The sequence below is a fragment of the Anopheles marshallii genome, chromosome 2 (genome assembly GCF_943734725.1).
Source record: "Anopheles marshallii chromosome 2, idAnoMarsDA_429_01, whole genome shotgun sequence".
NCBI lineage: Eukaryota > Metazoa > Arthropoda > Insecta > Diptera > Culicidae > Anopheles > Anopheles marshallii.
In genome coordinates this window covers 84,805,407-84,824,557 of record NC_071326.1, presented here as the reverse complement: position 1 = coordinate 84,824,557, position 19,151 = coordinate 84,805,407, and the positions used below count along the sequence as shown (strand labels likewise).

Sequence of the window (19,151 nt, the reverse complement as noted above, 5' to 3'; positions counted from 1 at the left end):
CCACTTTACGCCATCATTTACGGAAAGCTACGGCTACAGAGTGGAGGTCGCTTTTTTTTTGAGTGCGCCCCTTTTTTCACACCAAAAATGATGGATATTTCCAGTTGAGAATTTACGATTTAACGAGAAGAAACAATTTGGTGGTGGTGATCGGTAGGTGGGCTAGGTAGTAGCAGCAGTAGCAGAAGGTAAGTGTGTTGTCAAAATTATCATTATTGGCATTATTATTATTAATAACGTTACCCGTGCGTCCCCCGCTCACACCCGTTGCTTCGCAATGTTTAAAAGGATCACGCGAATGAATGCGCTTTTGCCTGTCTGTTTCCGAGCATGGGGCGAAGAGGGCAATAGGCGTGCACCCTTTAACCGGTACACCAAGAGCAGATAAGGTCGTATAATTATAATACAGCAATGGCAAACGGGAACGTTTCGCGCCACGGACCTGGATCCCGGGGTCAGGAAATCGACTGTGAAAAGCATGAACCAACTTCCGCCACCGCCAAAACGGTGCTGTACCGAAAGGGTTTTGCGCTGGAGCGCGGCGAGCAAGCGGCAGGGAAACATTCCACACGGTGACAACAAATGGCAAACGATAATAACGATTAATAATTTGCACCACGCACCGGCACCGGTACGCCGAAGCGCACAGCGAGCAGTCGGTTAGTGTGCATAAATGCATGTGCAATCGGGAGCGCAACTGTAGCGAAATGCTGCTCGAACAGCAAACGGCTGTTAAAACGGTGCTTAAGTATTCTTCTGCAGGTCGTAGCGGAGATTTATCGCGAAGCTACTTGCTCGCAGCATTGGCAACAAACACACTTATACGGGAGGTGATCGAATTGGGATAAAATTGATGCCGATCCCTTTAATTTGTTTTTATTTTTACCCGGCAGGTGTATCAAAATAATTTGTTTTGAAGTAAGATTGCTTCAATGTAATGAATATTTCATTTTATTATGTAATGAAAGATCATCATCTTGGAAAGAATGAATGATTTTGATGTGTTTTCTCGAAGCTCGAAGGCTTTAGGAACGTCTGGGATGAATATCACATCAAATATAATGGCAAATGACGAAGTAGCAGACCAGCAATTGCTGTTCAAAAATGCGCATCTCCAATGTTGAACCAACGGTGGAATGTTGTTGCTAGCAACACGGTTGCTAAGGATTGTGCCAGTGTTGTGACCAACTACATCGTTTTGATGAGCAGAGCAGTGCAATTGATCAATTGAATGAGTTGAGAAATGAGGCTCCTCTTTTTCTCACTGTTTGAGGTGGTGGTCGTCAGTGGTTTCAACTTTTGTGGGGCTCATTAGAGAGCTGAGCATAAGATGTACCGCTTTTGCTTAATGAGTGAGGTGGTGTGATTAACTTTAGAATGAAAACAAGCAAACAAATATGTTGAACAATGGTTTTCTGAAATATTTCCAACATAAGTATGGAAAATTAAATAAAATAAACAGGTTTCCGTCTTTTCAGCATCCCGTTGACATATTACATCGATGGAGGCGCCCAGTACTTGATCGAAGTTAACTAATTTTGAAATGTTCCGAAGAGTATAGAAATGTAATAATACAATAACAAACTAATTGTAAACATGTGTTGTTTTCAAATCATTTTACATCAAAGTCATCATCATCATAAACGAATTTGCGTTGTAGCAAAAGAACAGTAAATAAAACAGGAAAACAAGAGACAAACGTGGCTAAACGGGCAGTGACGAAAGCGTCAAATTTTCTATTCAAAAGTCACCACATCTCGATGACATACAAAGAAGAGGGAATGATGGCCGGTTATGAAATATTTAACTAACATTGCACATGGATTATGGGCTGCACAACATAAATATTTGATTAATATATATAAAGAATTATCAAAGTGGAATCCATGAGTAAAATCGTGCATCTTACAGCAACAGCCGAATATGTATTATACATCACAATTCATCCACCATTGCCTTAATCAAACCTCATTAAATTTCAAAATCCACCCATAGAACTAGATCAAATACCGGTACAGATGCATCCCTAGCTACTGACCAGATGGACATAATTTCCCATCTAGCTTAAAAACCCGTCTGCACCGTGTGCCAAATGTTACCCCATTTCTGACATTATTATTATGTACGTTTGCTGATGAAGCAATTACTTTCTCCAGCCCACCAGCCCAAAAACCCAGCTCAAAATACACTTGGCCTGCGTAAGAGTTAGCGTTTTATTGAAACCCCTTTTAAATAAATAAGATCAATCCTATTACTGCTGGGCGCTTTAAAACACCCATCCGCATCCTCATTATGCTAGCGCAGTAAACTCATGTTAGCGCGGGGTGGCAAACTTTGCAAACCTCTGCCTACATATTGTACACGCCGGTATTAAGTGCGATAAATAACGATAAAAATTAAACGAATGTGTTAAAACTATCTGTCGCATTTATATATTCCCGGGCAGCGGTCAATGTGGAAAGCCCGAGCAGTGCAAGGGTAGGACGAACGCACAAATTTGAAAGCCAAAAAGTCATTATCGGAAACATGGTCAACGAGACTCTTCTCGACCACTCACTCCCGATCACAAAGCGGACGCATAGAAACAACTTGAAAATGGTATGGGTGGGTAACCCCCTTCCCTACCGGAAAAGTTCGGCAGGGAAAATTTAATAAAATGCCTTTATCACACGCATTCTGGTTTCTCGTGTACCGCAGGCCGAAGCGAACAGTCGACCGAGCCGCACCGTGGAACGTGTGGAATGTTTTGCCGAAACATTTTCATAACTGTCGGCAGTGGCGAACAGTGTGCCGTTGACCGGTGGCGACCTCTGTAGGCTATGGAATAAAAAGTTTTAGTAGTTTCGTTTCATCCCTTGCCTGATTTGCAAGCAGGCTGTGCGAGCTATTTGTCAACGCTTGCTATCGTAGCGTGCCTTGATTATGCTGTGCGCGTTGATTATGGAAGGAATCAATTCTGCACGGTAGCTTTTGTCACCATCAAAGGTATTCGATGTGCGTGTCCTTTTTTGCCACTGGCCTTAAATCTTATTAAAGCTCGTTAGGTTTAACTCATCATTGATTCTTCCTTGCCACCGCGCTCCAGCGGCGCGGTTCTTCTTGTTGCAGTGAAACACAAACGAATGTCAGATTTCCCGCATCACAGCATGCCAAGTGCTGCCATTATGGCCGTCGTTAAATGAATAGTTAATTTAATTGAATACCATCGTTAATTAATCGCATCGAGTGAGTGCGTTCATTTTGAATCATTGCTGAAGCATGGTGATCGAAGTATTAATGGGCTCTAAAATGTGCCTGCTAACGTGGAACGGTTTCGAGACACTCACCGCTACAAGTGTGATTACTTGCTACGATTGCTTCATCACTGTTCACGCTCTCACTGGTTCAACGGGCGATTCCTCTTAAGTAACCTTTACGTTATCGGATGTCGCTTTGAACAAGCACACGCAACACGGGCGAGTTAACGTTCGTTAATATTAGCACCATTCTCGATATCGATAGAAGATTTATTTGCTTCACGAAAGCTTGCATCAACTGCTCCGCTCGGAGGAAGATGGTCACCACAGTACATTCTACCAAAGGAAAGCCACTAGTTTGTTGTTGTTGTTCGCTGTTTGCTTGCTTTCCAATGTTGGTAGCAGTTCCAATTCAGGATAATCAGTTTGCCGTAAAATACATCTCGCTTGTTAAGAAACTACTAGGGCCCTAATGCGTAACGAAAAAAAAGGAAAGGAGGAAAGTAAATTAAAATCATGTTTCAATCACTTCCGGAACATGGTTTATACGAACAAGTAAATGTTGTTTCTGTTGCCACTGCTCCTGCCGCTTGCTTTCCATTACTGACTAGGGAACGCACGTGCCCCTCCCAATACTCGCACGAAACCGCCACGAGGATGTTCCGGATGGGGGGAGATTACGCACGACGCAACCGTCATCCAAGGTCTAAGCCGGCGGTCCACCACGGTTGATCCACTCCATCTCGACGTCATCGATCGGTTTCCTGCGGTAGCGTGCCGGCAGCTGCCATTCTTCGATCGCCTCTCCCGACGACACGGATCGTGCGTGCTAAAAATAACAAAACAACGTGCAAATTATGCTTTTGTCCAACAAAAAAAACACACACGCACACACAATAAACCACATCTGTACGGTTGGCACGGTACAATTGGAACCGATCGACCAACTGTAAACAATTATGTAACCGAGATGGGGAAAATGTGCAACTAAGTTTTTCTAAGTTGGAAATCTTTCCTATAGGCACCTTTTCTAGAGTGAACTGGTGATGTGGGTGGGAAGAATGTTTTGAATTCGCCGTCCATACTACTTACCGCTGGAGCTGCTGTGGTAGCGGCAGAACCGGTTGCACCGCCCGCCGTGTGACTGGCCGCCTCCAGGAAAGGGCCACCCTTGCGGAACTTGATCAGCGGAACACGTCGTGCGGTGGAAAGCACCGAACGCAACATTACCATGGCGCGTGGAAACTGCCGGAAGTGCGAAAGTAGGAAGCGATGTTTTCGATATCCGATGGTTGCTTTCTGCTGCTCCCAAAACTCTTCTTTTGATATCAAAACAAATCACCAGCAAGGAAAGGAACAATTTGGTGTATTATTATTACCCAAGGTTTATAGAGAGCTGTCATATACACATGCACACACACACACACACACATAGCTACGACACTTTTGTTCGGGAAGGTTGTCAAACTTCGGGTTGTCACGAATATGTCCCCAGTGAAAAAACTATATTATTCATTACATATTTAAAATGTCCCTTGTAGTGATGAGAAATCTGCGGTGGATTCAAGAATCCCCTACGACTTCGAAGCTCGGCAAAGGATTTGACTCCAGATTACTCCGGATTCGACCTTATAGTCAACTACGATTACGACACTGGTTTATTTCGGAGTTTTCATCGAAAACAGCTCTGAATTTGATTTTTTTTTTATGGTTCAAGTTTGCTGTGGAGTTTTTCTATCTTCGAGATCAACAATGCATCCAAGTTTTCATAATCATAATCTTCAATAGAGAGTTTCGCATTTTCCATCGGTTATAAGTACGCGAAATTCGCATCTCTCATTGTATAAGTAACGTTTTTATGTTTATTCGGTGAAGTGTATCAAACGATGAGAATGAAAAGTTAAAAAAAAAAACATTTAGAGTAATCACACCATGCTTTCCCTACTTTCGTTTGCGACACTTTGCTCTACCACGGCGCCGCTTGGAACCCGGCGTTTTCGGAGACGTTCCGTTGGTGGACGCCGCTTTCTTATAGCTTCTTGAGATCGCACGGCTAGCGCTGTTTTGAATTCCGCCCATGCTTGGCTTCCTCGTTGCAATGAGATCCTGCGAGACCAGCTCGGCCAGCACACCCTGATGGGCCAACATCGATAGGAAGGTACAGATGAACTCGTCGTAGTTGTGCGTCCGACGGCAGTCATCCAGCTTGAACCGTTCACGCTTTTCATTTTCATCGCACAGATGCTGTTCCGTGATTGTGATTTCTGATTCAAGGTTTTTCAGCAGTGAAAGTAAATCCTTCGGTGAGAATGTACCAGCACCGATAAATGAAGATGGCGGTGAGGGTGGTGCAGGATCTCGTTCCTGCTTGACTTCGGATTCACCGATAATTTCGACCGAATCCGAAGAATTGTTCATCGATACGAACGATTCCAGTTCCTTCGACACCGACACCGACGAGGACGATGAGGAAGGTTGATCCGGTTGCTTTTCTTCCTTGATGGCGAGCAATTCCGAGTACTCGTCGGATAGTTTCACAGGTGTCGATTCTTCCAGTTCCTTCTTGACGCTTGTCCCCGTTGGACGCGATTCGCTTGTAGACGTCGAAGATGATGCTTCTTTCTTTTCTGATGTTAACAGCTTCTCCAGCGCGGCGGACACGATCGTTTGGTTTGTCCGCAACATTTTCAGCTTGTGCGTAATGGCAATCCGTCGATCCGGAACCACCGCCATTAAATTGAAGCGAATGTCCTGCTCACCGGTAGTGATACCGAGCCTGTCGGACATCACGCGACGAAACTTATCCGTCCATGCTTCCTTCTCTCCCCACGGTCCATGATCCATCGGGAACGGTTTCAATCCATCCAACTCGAACAGCCGACCATCGATAGGAACGAACGAAACAAAATGGAATGCTTCACCAGTGAATCGCCCGGTGCTTACGCCCGAATTTCGATCCATCCTACGCCGGGCTTGGGGCATCGCATGCGAATTATGTGCGCAGGCCAGCTCCGGTGTATTACCAATAGCCCAGCCCTTATTTTCCGGACTCATACCTTTCGTGTGCACCTTTAGCCGGCTAAGCGTCTGGCCGAGATCAATATCGGAACAGTTCAGCAGCACCGACAGCAGGGCATGTGTTGCGCAGCTGTTCGGAACCACCTGCTGGGCGAAGAAAATGTTGTTCACTGCATCCTCATCCTTCACGTAGATGTCCGTCGTTTCCACAATCTTTCGCCGGGCCCTTCGTTCTTCGATCCAGCGGAACAGAAAAATGAATCCATATACTTGACCCTCGAGATTTTTCTGCAGATCGTAGATTTCATCCACCTGTACGCCTTTCACACCAAAGTCCTCCATCAGCAGTGTGAACAACCCGGGATCGCTTTCCAGCTCCAGCCAACCGTCCGTCAGCCGGTTTATATCAACTGGCATTGCTGTGGTATGAATGTTTCTTCCGGTTTTCACGTAATCTTTTCCGTTGTGACCATTGATAGGGAAGAACGGAGTAAAAATAGCGAATAAATAATGCAATCCCAAATCTACTGCGCTGTTTTTGTTTATACTTTTGGCGACTGGCAGCTGTAAAAATGTCAAGGTTGATAGATATAAGGTGTGCTTGTCGTTGCCGAGATGCTTACACAAAACGAGGTATGAACGAAATGAAAACTTGAGTTGAATTTTCAATTTCTGGACAATCTATCTTTTCCACAATTTATTTTCTTACAAAAGGATCAGACTATTACTCCATCAGATTGCAAATACATTTTAAAATCATGAGTTCGTTCAGAATACGCATTTTAATCGACAACTGAAAAAATAAAAAGATATCAACACCATGCTTCTGGAACTCTACTTTGATAAGTTTATTGTTTGTTCGATCCTCTTTTAACCGTTTAACTTCCGGTTAAAATATGAAGAGTGACCATTGCCTGCTTTGATATTCTCTACTACCGTTCCACTCACTGCACCTTCGACCTGTGAGAAATAGCACGAATTGTAATTTCATGCCTATTTCATGCGACTCTAAATACAAGCAAATAGTTCAATACGCTTATCTAAAACTACGAATGCTATTTCTTTACTAGACCTTCCTTTCTATTTGCTTGCTTCGATTGGCAGCATCTGTCGGAGCGCAACAATGTTTTGCGTGTTGCATAGGAGATAGTTCCACAATTTTATTCTTGCCCTCGTTGACGATTTCTCTCTCTCTCTCTCTATTTTCGTATGCTTTTCGCATCTATTGTCTTTTTCCGATATTTTAGAGCTTGTTCTTCCACATTTCGGCAATGATTGCAGTCCTTTTCCTTTTATAACAAAAAAAACGTGTGTACTACATTTGATTCCAGCACTACTTCTGCATCGAAAGCCTAGCTAAATGGTTTATGTCGATACACGTGCACAGGGACGATCACGTGATGCTTATTGCTATTGTTTTTACCGATCACTGATGATACCTAATATCTATTATGCGTTTGTTCTTGGACACACGCGTCCTGCAATGCGCATTGTGAGGAGTTTATTTGGTTGATGAATTGTTTAGCGGGGCGGTCCGGTGGCATGATGGTAGCGGCGCCGGTCTGCACACGATCGGACCGGACCAAAATCTCATCCCGACCAATCCCCCGTACGTAGGACTGACTATTTCCAGCTACGAGTAAATAAAGTCACAGAAATTCAGAAATGGCAGACCTCTTGAGGTTGTTGTGTCGAAAAAAAGTAGAAAAGTTGTTTAACTGTGATTACGATTAAGCTTCTAGTGCTTTCTACGATGTGATGATGTGTATTTAGGTGTTTTTCTTTTCTTCTTAACTGCAACTTCCTCAAACAAGGCGACAACAAAAGGCAGCAATCCTAAGCTATTGTGGGCTAGTGAGAAAGCAATTTGCTTGTAAAAGTTGTGCGCATTGTGAAGTTAAGGAAGCACCAAACTTATAAAATAACTCTAAATCAAACCGATAAAACTACGCATGTTTGTGTGATTTTTGATCGACCGCTTCGATAAATCCGTTCATGTGCAAGAGACAACATAAACTGACCGGTTGGTAGGTTTTGGTACGGCTAGCACACGCAGACCGACGATTGTACAGCCAAATTATAACATTAGTTTTGGTCATAATGGGTGCTGGACTAGAGTGGAACACATCGTTTTGCTGGGCTGGGCTATATGAAAAACATTCTTCCTTGCATTTGATTTTCTTATCAACTACTCTCTGATGGCAGGTTCTTGTTTTTTTTTTTCATTTGCATGTTTTACGATCACCGAAATTTAATTCATATTAAGCTTTTATATTGCACTGCTTAGCTTTAATGCACTGCCCATTTACTCTGGTATAGCATATTTAAAGGAACTCAGGTTTTGTAGTGTTTGGTTTAAAAAAACGATTGAAATAATGTGTCTATTGATGTGTTGTGCTATGGCAAGTTTAAAGCTTCACGCCTTTTCTACTGCTTGTTTGTTTTTAATAGACCAAAATCACACCCCCAGTACACTCTCATTACTGCTGCAATTGTTATTGCATTTTTACTCTCTTGACTGCGGATTGACATCCTCTTACGAGAGATGATAATTGCGCGCCTGTTGCCTTCGTGCGTAACCTATTCCAGTTTTGCGGAAATAGTAAAGAAAAACGAACTTAAACAACGATTGTTGAAACTCAACACTTTACCTACAATCTACGTTAAAGAGCAAAACAAACCACCTTACAATTGCACCCTCTGTGGGTGCTGCACGGTTTATACCGTATTGTTGTTTTCAAATTTTGAATCATGTACTATTATTTAGAGAAGAAAACAAAAATGAACTACCATTAATTCCGCTACAAACTACAACCGACTGAGAGAATGGAGAAATTGCAGAAGATGTTTGGAGCTTGGTTTCCCTATTCGAAGTAGTAGTATTACTATTAAAAAAGGCACAGTATCGGATACACACTCGCTTACAATGAAACGCGTGTTTCCTGGCCAAAACAAAACATAGTAAACGTATTCAAAAGTGAATCTACTCTACCGCAAACTCTTCTCCGTTGGTGGTACACTGACGAATAGTGTATGTCACAGCTGCATATACAGCGTTACAGAACCGACAGTGATACTAGAAAAAAGGAGTTCAACCCATAAACGTGGGTTAAGCTGACGCATTCGCTTAGGAGTCAACGCATACTGCAATCGCAGCGAGCGTTAGCGCTTCGGGACGACTTCAACTCGATGCCACTTCAACCGGCTTCGCAGGCTCCTCTTGCGCTACCGCACTTTCCTTCCTTTCACCGTCCTGCTCCTCGAACGGAATACCGGCGGCCGTTTTCTGCATCGTTTCCATCAGCATCCGATCGACCTCCTCCTGATTCGCTTGCACCGGCGCTGTTGGCTGCGGTTGACTTTGGCCCGCTTCCTTCTGGCGCTTTTCAATTTCATTCTTGAAGTTGGCAATTTCTTTGGAGCTACAGAGAAGAGATTCATGTTACATTTCGAGACACCACTTTTCAAGCTTGCTGGGCATGGCTTTCCACTTACCTTATTTGTACAAAAATGATACCATTGATTGCGTTCAGCATGTCCAACACCGAACCCATCGATGGTGGCTGAATATGAATCGGTGGTAGCCCCGTACTGAGCAGCTTGCCGTTGGCGTAGTTCATCTTCTTCTGCAGCACAACCGCTTGTTGCGTCAGGTGGCGTAGGCATTCGGACGATTCTTGTGTCTTCTCGTGGCTTTCGCCAAGCTGCAAATCATTTTATCATACCGTAGAATATCAGATGAAAAATAAAAATGAATTCGTAAGGCTTCGGGACTTTACCTGCTGCTTATAAATGGCATACGTTTCCTTCTCGTTTACCAGCGCAGATCGGAAATCACCCATACAGCTTTGCGTTCGTGCTACGAGATGGTAGCTGACGGCTACCTTAAGTGACTTTTCACCATAGTACCGAATGTTCAGTGCCAGTGCGTGCTCCAAAAAGCGAAGCGATAGTTCGTATTCACCGACTGCGTGAAGGATCAGACTAATGTTGCTCTGGAACGAAAGATTTAAACGAGCAGTGAGCAAAGGAGAAGATTTGCAGCACCTATGCCATTACTTACATCCATCAGCGCAATATCGGGATGGTTTTCACCACACACGATGGTGGCCAGATACCGGGCGCGATACAACAATTTCAGGGCGGTGCTAATTTGACTGTTAGCAAAGCAGTACAATGCAAGATGGGCCTGAAACGGAGACGAACATTTTTGTTTTAAAAAAATCCAATGAAATCGACCCACTCGTTCGCCGGTCACACTTACATATTCGGAAATAGTATACGGATGATCGACACCATTCACTCGCTCACTCATCAGTACCGCTCGCTGCTGAATGGCTAGTGCTTCCTGCGGATCGCCCATGATGTAGCTAAGACGGGCCAACATACGCAAACACTGTGCATTCTCCGGATGCATCGCACCGTACACGTTGTTCAGCAGATTCAGCGCCTCACTGATCAGTCCGTACCCGTCCTGAAGGTAACCCTGCTGTATCTTCGTCTGGCCGGTCGTGTAGAAGTTGTACGCATCCGAGGCGCGTGGATTAATGTGTTTTACCACCGGGAACACGTTCACAATATCCGCATCGCTGAAAGCCGGTCGATTGCGCTGCTCGAACGCGTACTCCTGCAGCATTATCTGTACGCCCGTTTTCAGACAGAAAGCACGCAGCAGACTTATCTTCTGCAGCTTGAACGCACCAATGAGCGGTTCGATCGAGTCGATCGCGGTGACCGCTTTACCTTCCTTGGAAGGTTCCACCGTTAGCTCAAAGTCCCAGTACGCTTTCAGCTCCTGTCGGATCTGTCCCCACAATGACTTTGACGTGAGCGACTGCCACTCGTTATTATCCGATGATGGAACGGAAAATGTTGTTTTCCGTCCACCGCCATTACCACCACCCGTTCCCTTTCCGCCCCGTTTGCTCTGTTTGCTTTGTTTCTTGCCACCGGCTGATGATTTCGGACCGAACTCGTCCGCCAGCTGTCCATCACCATCACCACCGTTACCGTTCGCAAACGGCTGGTAACCGATGGTCGACACCGTTAGGAAGCAATTCAGGAAGTGACTGATTGCGGCCGCCATACTCATGACGTCCGTTTGCTGCAGATACGTGGTAAAGATATGCTTGGCGGCGCGTACGATCAGCTCCGACACAGCGATCGTGTGCAGGTACTCGAGCTGTTTTATCTTAGCCAACTGGTCCACCACCTTGCCGAGGTAGCGCACGTTAATGCCCCGGTTGTGCAGTAGCTCGGTCAGCGTAACGCCATCCATCGGGCCCGACGAATGATCGAGACATTCGTGCACGAAGGTCGGTATCTGGTGCTTCACTAAAAACTCGGCCGCATCCTTCACGAGCTGCTTCTGGCGGCGCAACGAACTCGCCGCATTCGGCTCACCATCAACGTGCCGGATGCCGGGCGAATAAACGTCCGGATTGAAACGGATATCGAACTCGTACTCCTTCAGCGAGCCCACTGCTTCGCAGACACGCTTCACTACCTCCTTGCTTTCGTTCATCTGATCGCTCGAAATTAACGATTCGACCAGCTTCTTTGCATCATCACTGTCCGCTTTCGGCACTGGGCGCGACGCATCCTTTACCGTCACTTCATTCACATCCTTCACATCCTTTGCATCCTTCGCATCCGTCTTTTCACTCTCCACCACTCCTGCTTCTTCGATCGCAGCCGGTTTTGTTTCATCACCGGAAGCCTTCGTCGCACCAACGGTAGCCTTTTGTTCCTGCTTCTTTTTCACGCACTGCTGCAACTGTACGGCGGCATGCTTCATGAACAGCAGATACCGGTTCTCCACGAACGCTTCCAGCAGTTCCTGGCGGAGACAGCAAAGCTTGTGCCGGTGTTCGATCGGGAAACCCATCGCTTGGCTATCCCGCCCGACCGCTTCCTCCTCGGCCGGCAGTACAAGAAAGTTCACATCCGGTGGGAACGTACGGAGCAGGTCGAGAATGTAGTGTCTTCCATCGTTACCGATGATGCCTTTGCATTCTACCGACGAGCACAGCTCTATCGATTCCTGCTTGTCGTTGTACACGCTGTGCGGTTGAATTCTCAAATGTTTCCCAGCCGCATTTAGCAGCTCGAGATACTTGGGATGCGAAAGCACCGTTTTGCCGAAATCGATCGATCCATACACGACCGATTGGTCCTGCTCACGCTCCAGTATGCCCGGTATGATAGATTGCGCCGTGACACGGTAACCACGATAGTCGATCACCACCGTACCGAGCGTGTAGAGCCCTTCCACGTCCACCGCACTGTACACACGCACACCGTGCAGATCATTGCGCGGTGCCACAAATGCGGCCGCATCACCACCGAGTTCCTTGTAATGGTCCCGCACGTCGAACCCAAGCGAGAAGAAGATGTTGTTCCAAATGAACATCTGCGTTTTGGCGTCCTCGCCCGGATTGATCGGCATTACGTTACCGTCGATCACGGCCATCGCGCCACGGGTCGCTGCCGTGACGAAATCACTGTGCACCTTAAAAATGGCCCGCTCGCGAAGCAATCGCTCCGGGAGTGTTGCTCTCGGCAGTTCCCGCGTCGTCTGTAGCTCTTCGTTCCAGTCGCGCGTTTGGCCCGGGATGTGCTCTTCGTAGCCCAGCTTCGACGAGAACGTATCTTCCGCACGTATCGCATCGATCGTGTGCTCCAATGCGGGAGCCGTCCACGTGTAAACCTGGTACGGTGTTGCCACACGCTCAAAGGGATGGCGTTGGGTGCGTTTCTTTTGCATCTGCGTGAAACATCGCCTGAAGGTGGCCGATATCTGCGATAGCAGATCGATCAACGAGTGTGAGAGGTAGCTCGGATTGGCCGGCTGTGGGTTGAACGTATCGTCCGTCGACTGATTGACGTAGAAGCCGCGCGAACAGGCGGAAATGTGTAGCCGCTTGTCTTCCATCGTCACCACGTAAAGGTACATCAGATCACCGTGCAGTTTGCGCGGACCGGGCGGTGGATTCCAGGCAGAGGTCGTCAGCACCTTCAGCGGTTGTGGATTGCCCTTTTTGCCCGAACCCGGCTGCAGTGGCAGCAGCGGACGTTCCTTCGCACCGGGCATGATAAAATCGGGCGGCGTACAGTCCACACTTTCCTGGCGTGTCTTTTTCTTCTCCATGATATCACCCATCGTTATCGTGTGCAGAAACGTAAGCGAACTACAGTCCACCCCGTTGTACGCATCGGCCGGGTCCAGTGATTTTAGTAGATCGCGCACGTGGCGCACATGGATGCGCGCCTCGCGCATTGTGTACGGTTCTTCTACCACCCGGATCACCGATCCCTCCTGCAGCCCGTCGATGTTTTTAAGCTCGGCAAAATTATCCAACGTACGGCCGTCGAGCTGCAGCGAAAAGCACGTCCGGTGGCAGGTGTCTTCCCGGTCCATCAGCAGCTGATGAATTTCCTGCACCAGCTCCATGCTCGACACCTGTATCGAGAGTGGTTCCACGCCAGGCGACAGCACCTGCACCGTGAAGCCGGTCTCCTGCATTAGCTTCATCACATCATCGTCGCCGGCCGTTGATGGGTCCGTGGTTCCTCCACCACCGGCCACACCAGCACTTTTGTCATCCGCACCACCATCGTTTGCGGTCACAGCATCCGACTCTTCCGAGCTAAAATGACCGTTCAGCCCGTTCTGTACCGCGTGACCGTTACCGATCGTTTCCTTATCGTTTCCACCAGCTGGAGGAGAATTCGATTTGCCATTCTGTTTTTTGTTTTTAGCGAAACCTACAAAAAGAAAAAGAGAATACATACAAATTAACAAAAAAAACTGAACAATGTTGTATTAAAACGGAATTCAACATCAATGAAATGTGATCTCAGCCAGACCATATTGATGATCTATAGATTTATCCCAAATTAAATAGATCACATACAACATTAACACCAAACTGATCAATTTGATTGGTTGTTTTCCTTTAAATCGCTTAGTTTTGTGGGATTTACAATGGTTGAAAAAAGACTGTGAGATATTTATACTACAGTAAGTACACCAGATTATTTGAATTTGTTTATAAATTAACCACCAACAAAAAAAAACACTTAAAACGTTTGGTGATTCTGTGAACATTCGGTGAACAACCCTCACTGACAACTTCAGTATTGCACGATCAGGAGCGCAATCGTTACGTAAATCAGCGATCTTCCGAACTCCCCCTAAGATCACGTTCACCTCTCGCAACCAAACGCCACCAATGCACCAGTGGAAATAGCGCATGAAGGAAAATAGATTCACTTTCTTCTCTTGTAAATGTGAATATAAAAATAGGACCCGCGTACAGTACGGTGTACAAACAACGGAGACAACGGGGTCCGCGGTTGACCTTTAATTTGGTTTCCCGTTCAAAAAACGCTACCTTTTTCCCTTTCCTGAGACAACACATTTTGATTAGCGACCATTTCAAACATTATGTCGTTGCAAACGTGCGTATCTTTGTGTTTTGGGAGGAGGGGGAAGGTCAAACCGGGACGACCATAGACCTTGAACTTTGTGCAGAGTAAGAAGATTTTTTTGGGCTTAATTCGATTAGAATCACCTCATTAATTGCTTGGGTAGTTAGTTAATGACTGTTATAGAAAATAAGTCAATGTAAAAACTGGTTAAAACAACCTGGACCAAAAATTATAAGTACGTTAATAAGTACAAGTTCTACAGGGAACAAAACCTTATTAACTTTTGTGTTGGTCATATTTTATGTTGCATTTGAAAGCTTTAAGCATTTGAACTTTTTTCCCGAGGTGCTGTTTGATCGTTCAATTAGATATTGAGGGTTGGAGCTGGACAAAATCAACACTATCAACTGACGATGGAAAAAAAAACAGCGAAAGAAACTCGACCAATAATGCATTTCACCGGGAAAACACTATTCTGTTGGCTTTCACGTGCATACAACACACAAAGGTGCTAAATGGGAACCGGAACCATCATTTTCTTCATTCGGTTTCTCTTCGGTGACCAAGCTTGCAGCATCTTCTTCGTCGTGTACCACACTGTCGGGGGAATACCTTTTGGCCACGTGATGACCGATGATGGTTCGAATTTTAAATTAAAACCCCTCAGACAACGCAATGGCAAAGGCAAAGGATGACAACGTCGGGGACTGTTTATTTTTGAACCAATCCATCTCCTCCCTTGTCTATTCCGGGACGGAATTGGTTAGTTGTATCTTTTTCACTCTTCCGTGCATATACCATATGCAGTCAGTGAGCAACAGGGCTTCAACTACCGTGGCATGATGGCGCACCTCATGGCGCACCGTACAAGCTAAAATAGACCGGCATTAGAGTGATGGAACTTCTCGTTACAGTCATAGGAGATTGAAAGCATATGAGCTAGAACTAGAGACTAAAGCGGTAATATTAATGAAGTGTAGTAGTTGTACCTCGCTCGTTGGGATTTGTGAATCAATTTATTGTTTTCAATTTATAAAAATTTTATTGTTTTATTGTTTCCTTTTCGATATTTGCAAGTATTCTTATTGGTACAATAAATATTGGCTCTGCTGTCCAATCATTCAAGGCAGTTTTTTGGAAAAGTGTGAAATAACCAACTTTTTTCGATTATGTTAGCGTATATTAATACACCTTAAAATCCTCCGTATAATATATAGAGAAAACACCTGGGTTCGTCTGAGAATTGAACCCCAACTATGCGGTATTTTGGTTGAGCCGTACCATTACCGATTGCTCTATTTGATCGAACCAACCGCCAGTTACGAATCAAACATATTCCAAATCATTAATTCGATTTTCATTCTTGTTTTTGCTTCCATCAGTTAATGTATTAAGTGCAATTGATCCCATACAGCTACCGCGACTGTGTCTTTCCATTATGCATTATTTCCATTATCGTGCGCCTCCTGCTGTTTACATGACAAGCTGCCGCCGCCACCTAACAAACAGAACGCGAAGAACACGGTGTAGAGATCGCTCCCGTAGCTGACGGCACAATCCCGTCCTGTGGCGGAAATGTGCAAATGAGACAATCCCGTCAAAGTGCATTCGCCCGGCACACCCGGTGGTGTGTGTCGCCGTGTCTTGCCGTGCCTTCACAATGCAAACGATTTGGTTTTTGCTGCCGCGAACCGATTGCATCCAATCGACGGCTTAATGTGTGCACTTTTACGCGGATGTGTTACCAACCAAGTTCAAATACAATCCGAACAAACCCGCCCTTTTACTGAAGATGCATACTTTCTTGCTGATTTTGCGGTTTTGCTTTTTCTTGTATTGCTTTCTTTTCCAATCATCATCGGGATTGGGACGACTTGTCTTCCGCTATTACAAGGGCCACGTTCATCATCGATTCGCAATCAATGTTACGAAGAGTAAACTATCAATCCGACTGATATGGGGCGCAGATTTCATCACTGGCTTCTCCTCGCTGGTTTTGAAGTAGCACGGAGTGGGCAATGGAGCTTCTTTCTCTTCTTATGACCGCTTCCTATGAGCTCTTCTGCTCTCCCGCGCCATAGTAATTCAATCCGGTAGCCAGAACGATAGTGCAGAGCGTATTTATGTGGTTGTAAGCTGTCCTAGTTAAATCCGTTTCCACACAACCGGCCGTCAACTGCAAGAGCAAAGTCAACTTCTCTTTTCCGTTGTCAATTTGCGTTCGTTTCTCGGTAGACGCTGCGGAACATCGCTCGTTCTTCGGCTTACGCACTGTGCCCTCTTTGAGGGATCACAACGGAACAAAGATAAGAACGTGCGGTGTGCGCTCGCACAGCAAACACTTCATCGCAACCCAAAGCTACGCATCCATTTTCCTAGGGGACAACGAGCACCATCCCTACAGTTTCCCTCCAGGAATGGTAGCGATTCCCCAGAAAAAAAAACCCGGAGAATAGGTTAACAGATAAAAATGTGCCCTCTTCCCGACTGCACACACTTCAAACATGTCAATTAGGAAGGCAGGTCGACTACTGATGCGGTCGGCAGTGCCACATGTGCTTATCGTGCGGACCAAAGCGATGCTCATCTGCATGCCTTTTACGAAAATAGGTGCTTCTCTGCTCTGGGCCACCAGAAACGACACACAGGCGCACACATCTTTATCTATCTGCTCTCGGAGTAACACTGTGGGCTGGATGGATGCTTCTTATCGGGCAGCCCGAATAATGGTCGGATAATTTAATGCTTAGCCAAGTATTTGAATAGGAACATAATGTTCCTGGAACTTCATATTTTATGAAGAGTAGAAATACAAATGTTTTGGGGTCTAATTTCAACCAGACCAAGCGCGCTATATGCAATCCAGTTAAACGGTTTTGGGTTGAACGGTTGAATCGGTTGAACATAGTTAGCCAGTCTGTAGTAGGCTTAGAGAACTGTTGTTAGCCAAAATAAGGAACAATAAATCGGCCATTTCTTGTGATGCGTTTAACAAATTTCATTTCCAACTTCCTTGTTATGGATTATGAAAGCAATATCCTGCAGAATATTATCGAAAAACGAATGATCCGACCGGCGAAATGTATCGGATTATGGGCAAATGTAACATTACATTTTGTCCATTACATCTCATGCACAGATAAAGTGCCTTACAGCAGTGTTTTTAAAGGATTTTTCACTACTTTTTACGCTGTATCACGAAAATGGCTCTGGGTTTATGGTATTGTTATACATTTAATTCCCTAACTATGCTAGCAAGCATCGCAAACAGATCATAAACGCAACATTCCAGCAGCAAACAATTGTCCCACCATACTTATGTCCGCCCAATGCTCAACGTGCATCCGTCAAACGAACTTGTAATTACGTAACTGATTATATGACTACGGGCGATGCGGGCCGGACGGTTTTTTCTTCGCACCACACCACGCGGTCGCTACCATCCAATCCGATACCGGCATCGATGAGTACACATTTGATCATCACTTACATCCCTGTAAGGATTCTACTCTCCCGGACATGAATTGCATCATCCTTGCGAAACGATTGCAACACGCAAAGGCATGTTCCGCCGTCCTGAAAAGCTAACCTTTCTTTTTTCCACCAGCATCGCCACCCCCAACAATCCCGTCGGATCCGGACGTAGCCACCGGTTCGGGTGCAGCTTCCGGCGATTGTACACTTTCCGTTTCCAGGGCCATATTTCACCACAGCTCCTTGCTGAACCTAATAGTGTTGCACGTTTCGGTTGAAAGTCACTCTTCTTCCTTCAGCACTGGCGAAACCTCAGGTCCACACGGTACGGCGGCAGCAACCTTATTCACACAACGATTTTACACACAAACGCGAATACACGGTCCCCGTCGGTGGATAAGGCGACAGCAAGGGAAATTATCCGGAAGTTTTTCAATTTTCACTGAAAAGAACAAATCCGGCTTTTCTTCATCCAAATTTTCTGTCCGTTCTCCGAAGTCGCAAGGCACACACACCACGATGCACGCGCACCAGACTGGCCAGCTGTCAGATTAGCTGTCAAAACAATCTAGCTTGAAGCAGGCTAGCTCATTGAACTTTTGCACAACAAATGAAACATATTTATGACAATTGCAGGAAGTCAAAAACCGATCCCCAATCTCTGTAAAAGAGAAAATTTACTAAACAGGACTCCGTGTAACTGGATTCAACGGAATCAGACATTCAGTTGGATTTTGCTGCTACTTTTTTATACCACCGTATCAATGAAGCAGTAAAAAAGACGACAAGAAATTACGCTCAAATTCCTTTGCGGGAAGTCATGAGGAAGAATATAAATATAAATTTGTGAAAAGCGAGGATTCTACAGATGTCCCGGCGAAGGATAGCGAAATCCTTAAGGAGCAGCACGAAACGGACACCAAAAAAACAGTACTCTGCTGATCAAGGTCCTTCATTTGAATTACTAGCCTGAAAAATCGGATGTCAAAC

General features: G+C 45.5%; 3 protein-coding genes across 4 annotated transcripts; all 3 read right to left on the bottom strand.

The window, feature by feature from the left end:
- Positions 1 to 3,909: 3,909 nt before the first annotated feature.
- Positions 3,910 to 4,511, bottom strand: LOC128706884 (alpha-ketoglutarate dehydrogenase component 4). Its single transcript, XM_053801827.1, has 2 exons — positions 4,329 to 4,511; positions 3,910 to 4,065 (listed from the first exon to the last, which is right to left on the bottom strand). Exons 1-2 carry the CDS (start codon positions 4,467 to 4,469, stop codon positions 3,943 to 3,945), a joined length of 264 nt encoding a protein of 87 aa, XP_053657802.1. The 5' UTR covers positions 4,470 to 4,511; the 3' UTR covers positions 3,910 to 3,942.
- A 666-nt stretch (positions 4,512 to 5,177) lies between these two features.
- On the bottom strand, positions 5,178 to 6,671 carry LOC128710176 (ubiquitin carboxyl-terminal hydrolase calypso). Of its 2 annotated transcripts, XM_053805219.1 has the most exons (2): positions 5,822 to 6,671; positions 5,178 to 5,593 (listed from the first exon to the last, which is right to left on the bottom strand). In XM_053805219.1, exons 1-2 carry the CDS (start codon positions 6,669 to 6,671, stop codon positions 5,178 to 5,180), a joined length of 1,266 nt encoding a protein of 421 aa, XP_053661194.1. The 2 variants fall into 2 exon arrangements, with proteins under 2 accessions (XP_053661194.1, XP_053661193.1); XM_053805218.1 differs by having other exon boundaries at positions 5,178 to 6,671.
- Positions 6,672 to 9,435: 2,764 nt separating this feature from the next.
- LOC128710175 (clustered mitochondria protein homolog) lies at positions 9,436 to 18,388 on the bottom strand. The gene is made up of 6 exons (XM_053805217.1): positions 18,277 to 18,388; positions 10,519 to 14,021; positions 10,318 to 10,443; positions 10,034 to 10,249; positions 9,750 to 9,958; positions 9,436 to 9,676 (listed from the first exon to the last, which is right to left on the bottom strand). Exons 1-6 carry the CDS (start codon positions 18,386 to 18,388, stop codon positions 9,436 to 9,438), a joined length of 4,407 nt encoding a protein of 1,468 aa, XP_053661192.1.
- Positions 18,389 to 19,151: the final 763 nt, after the last annotated feature.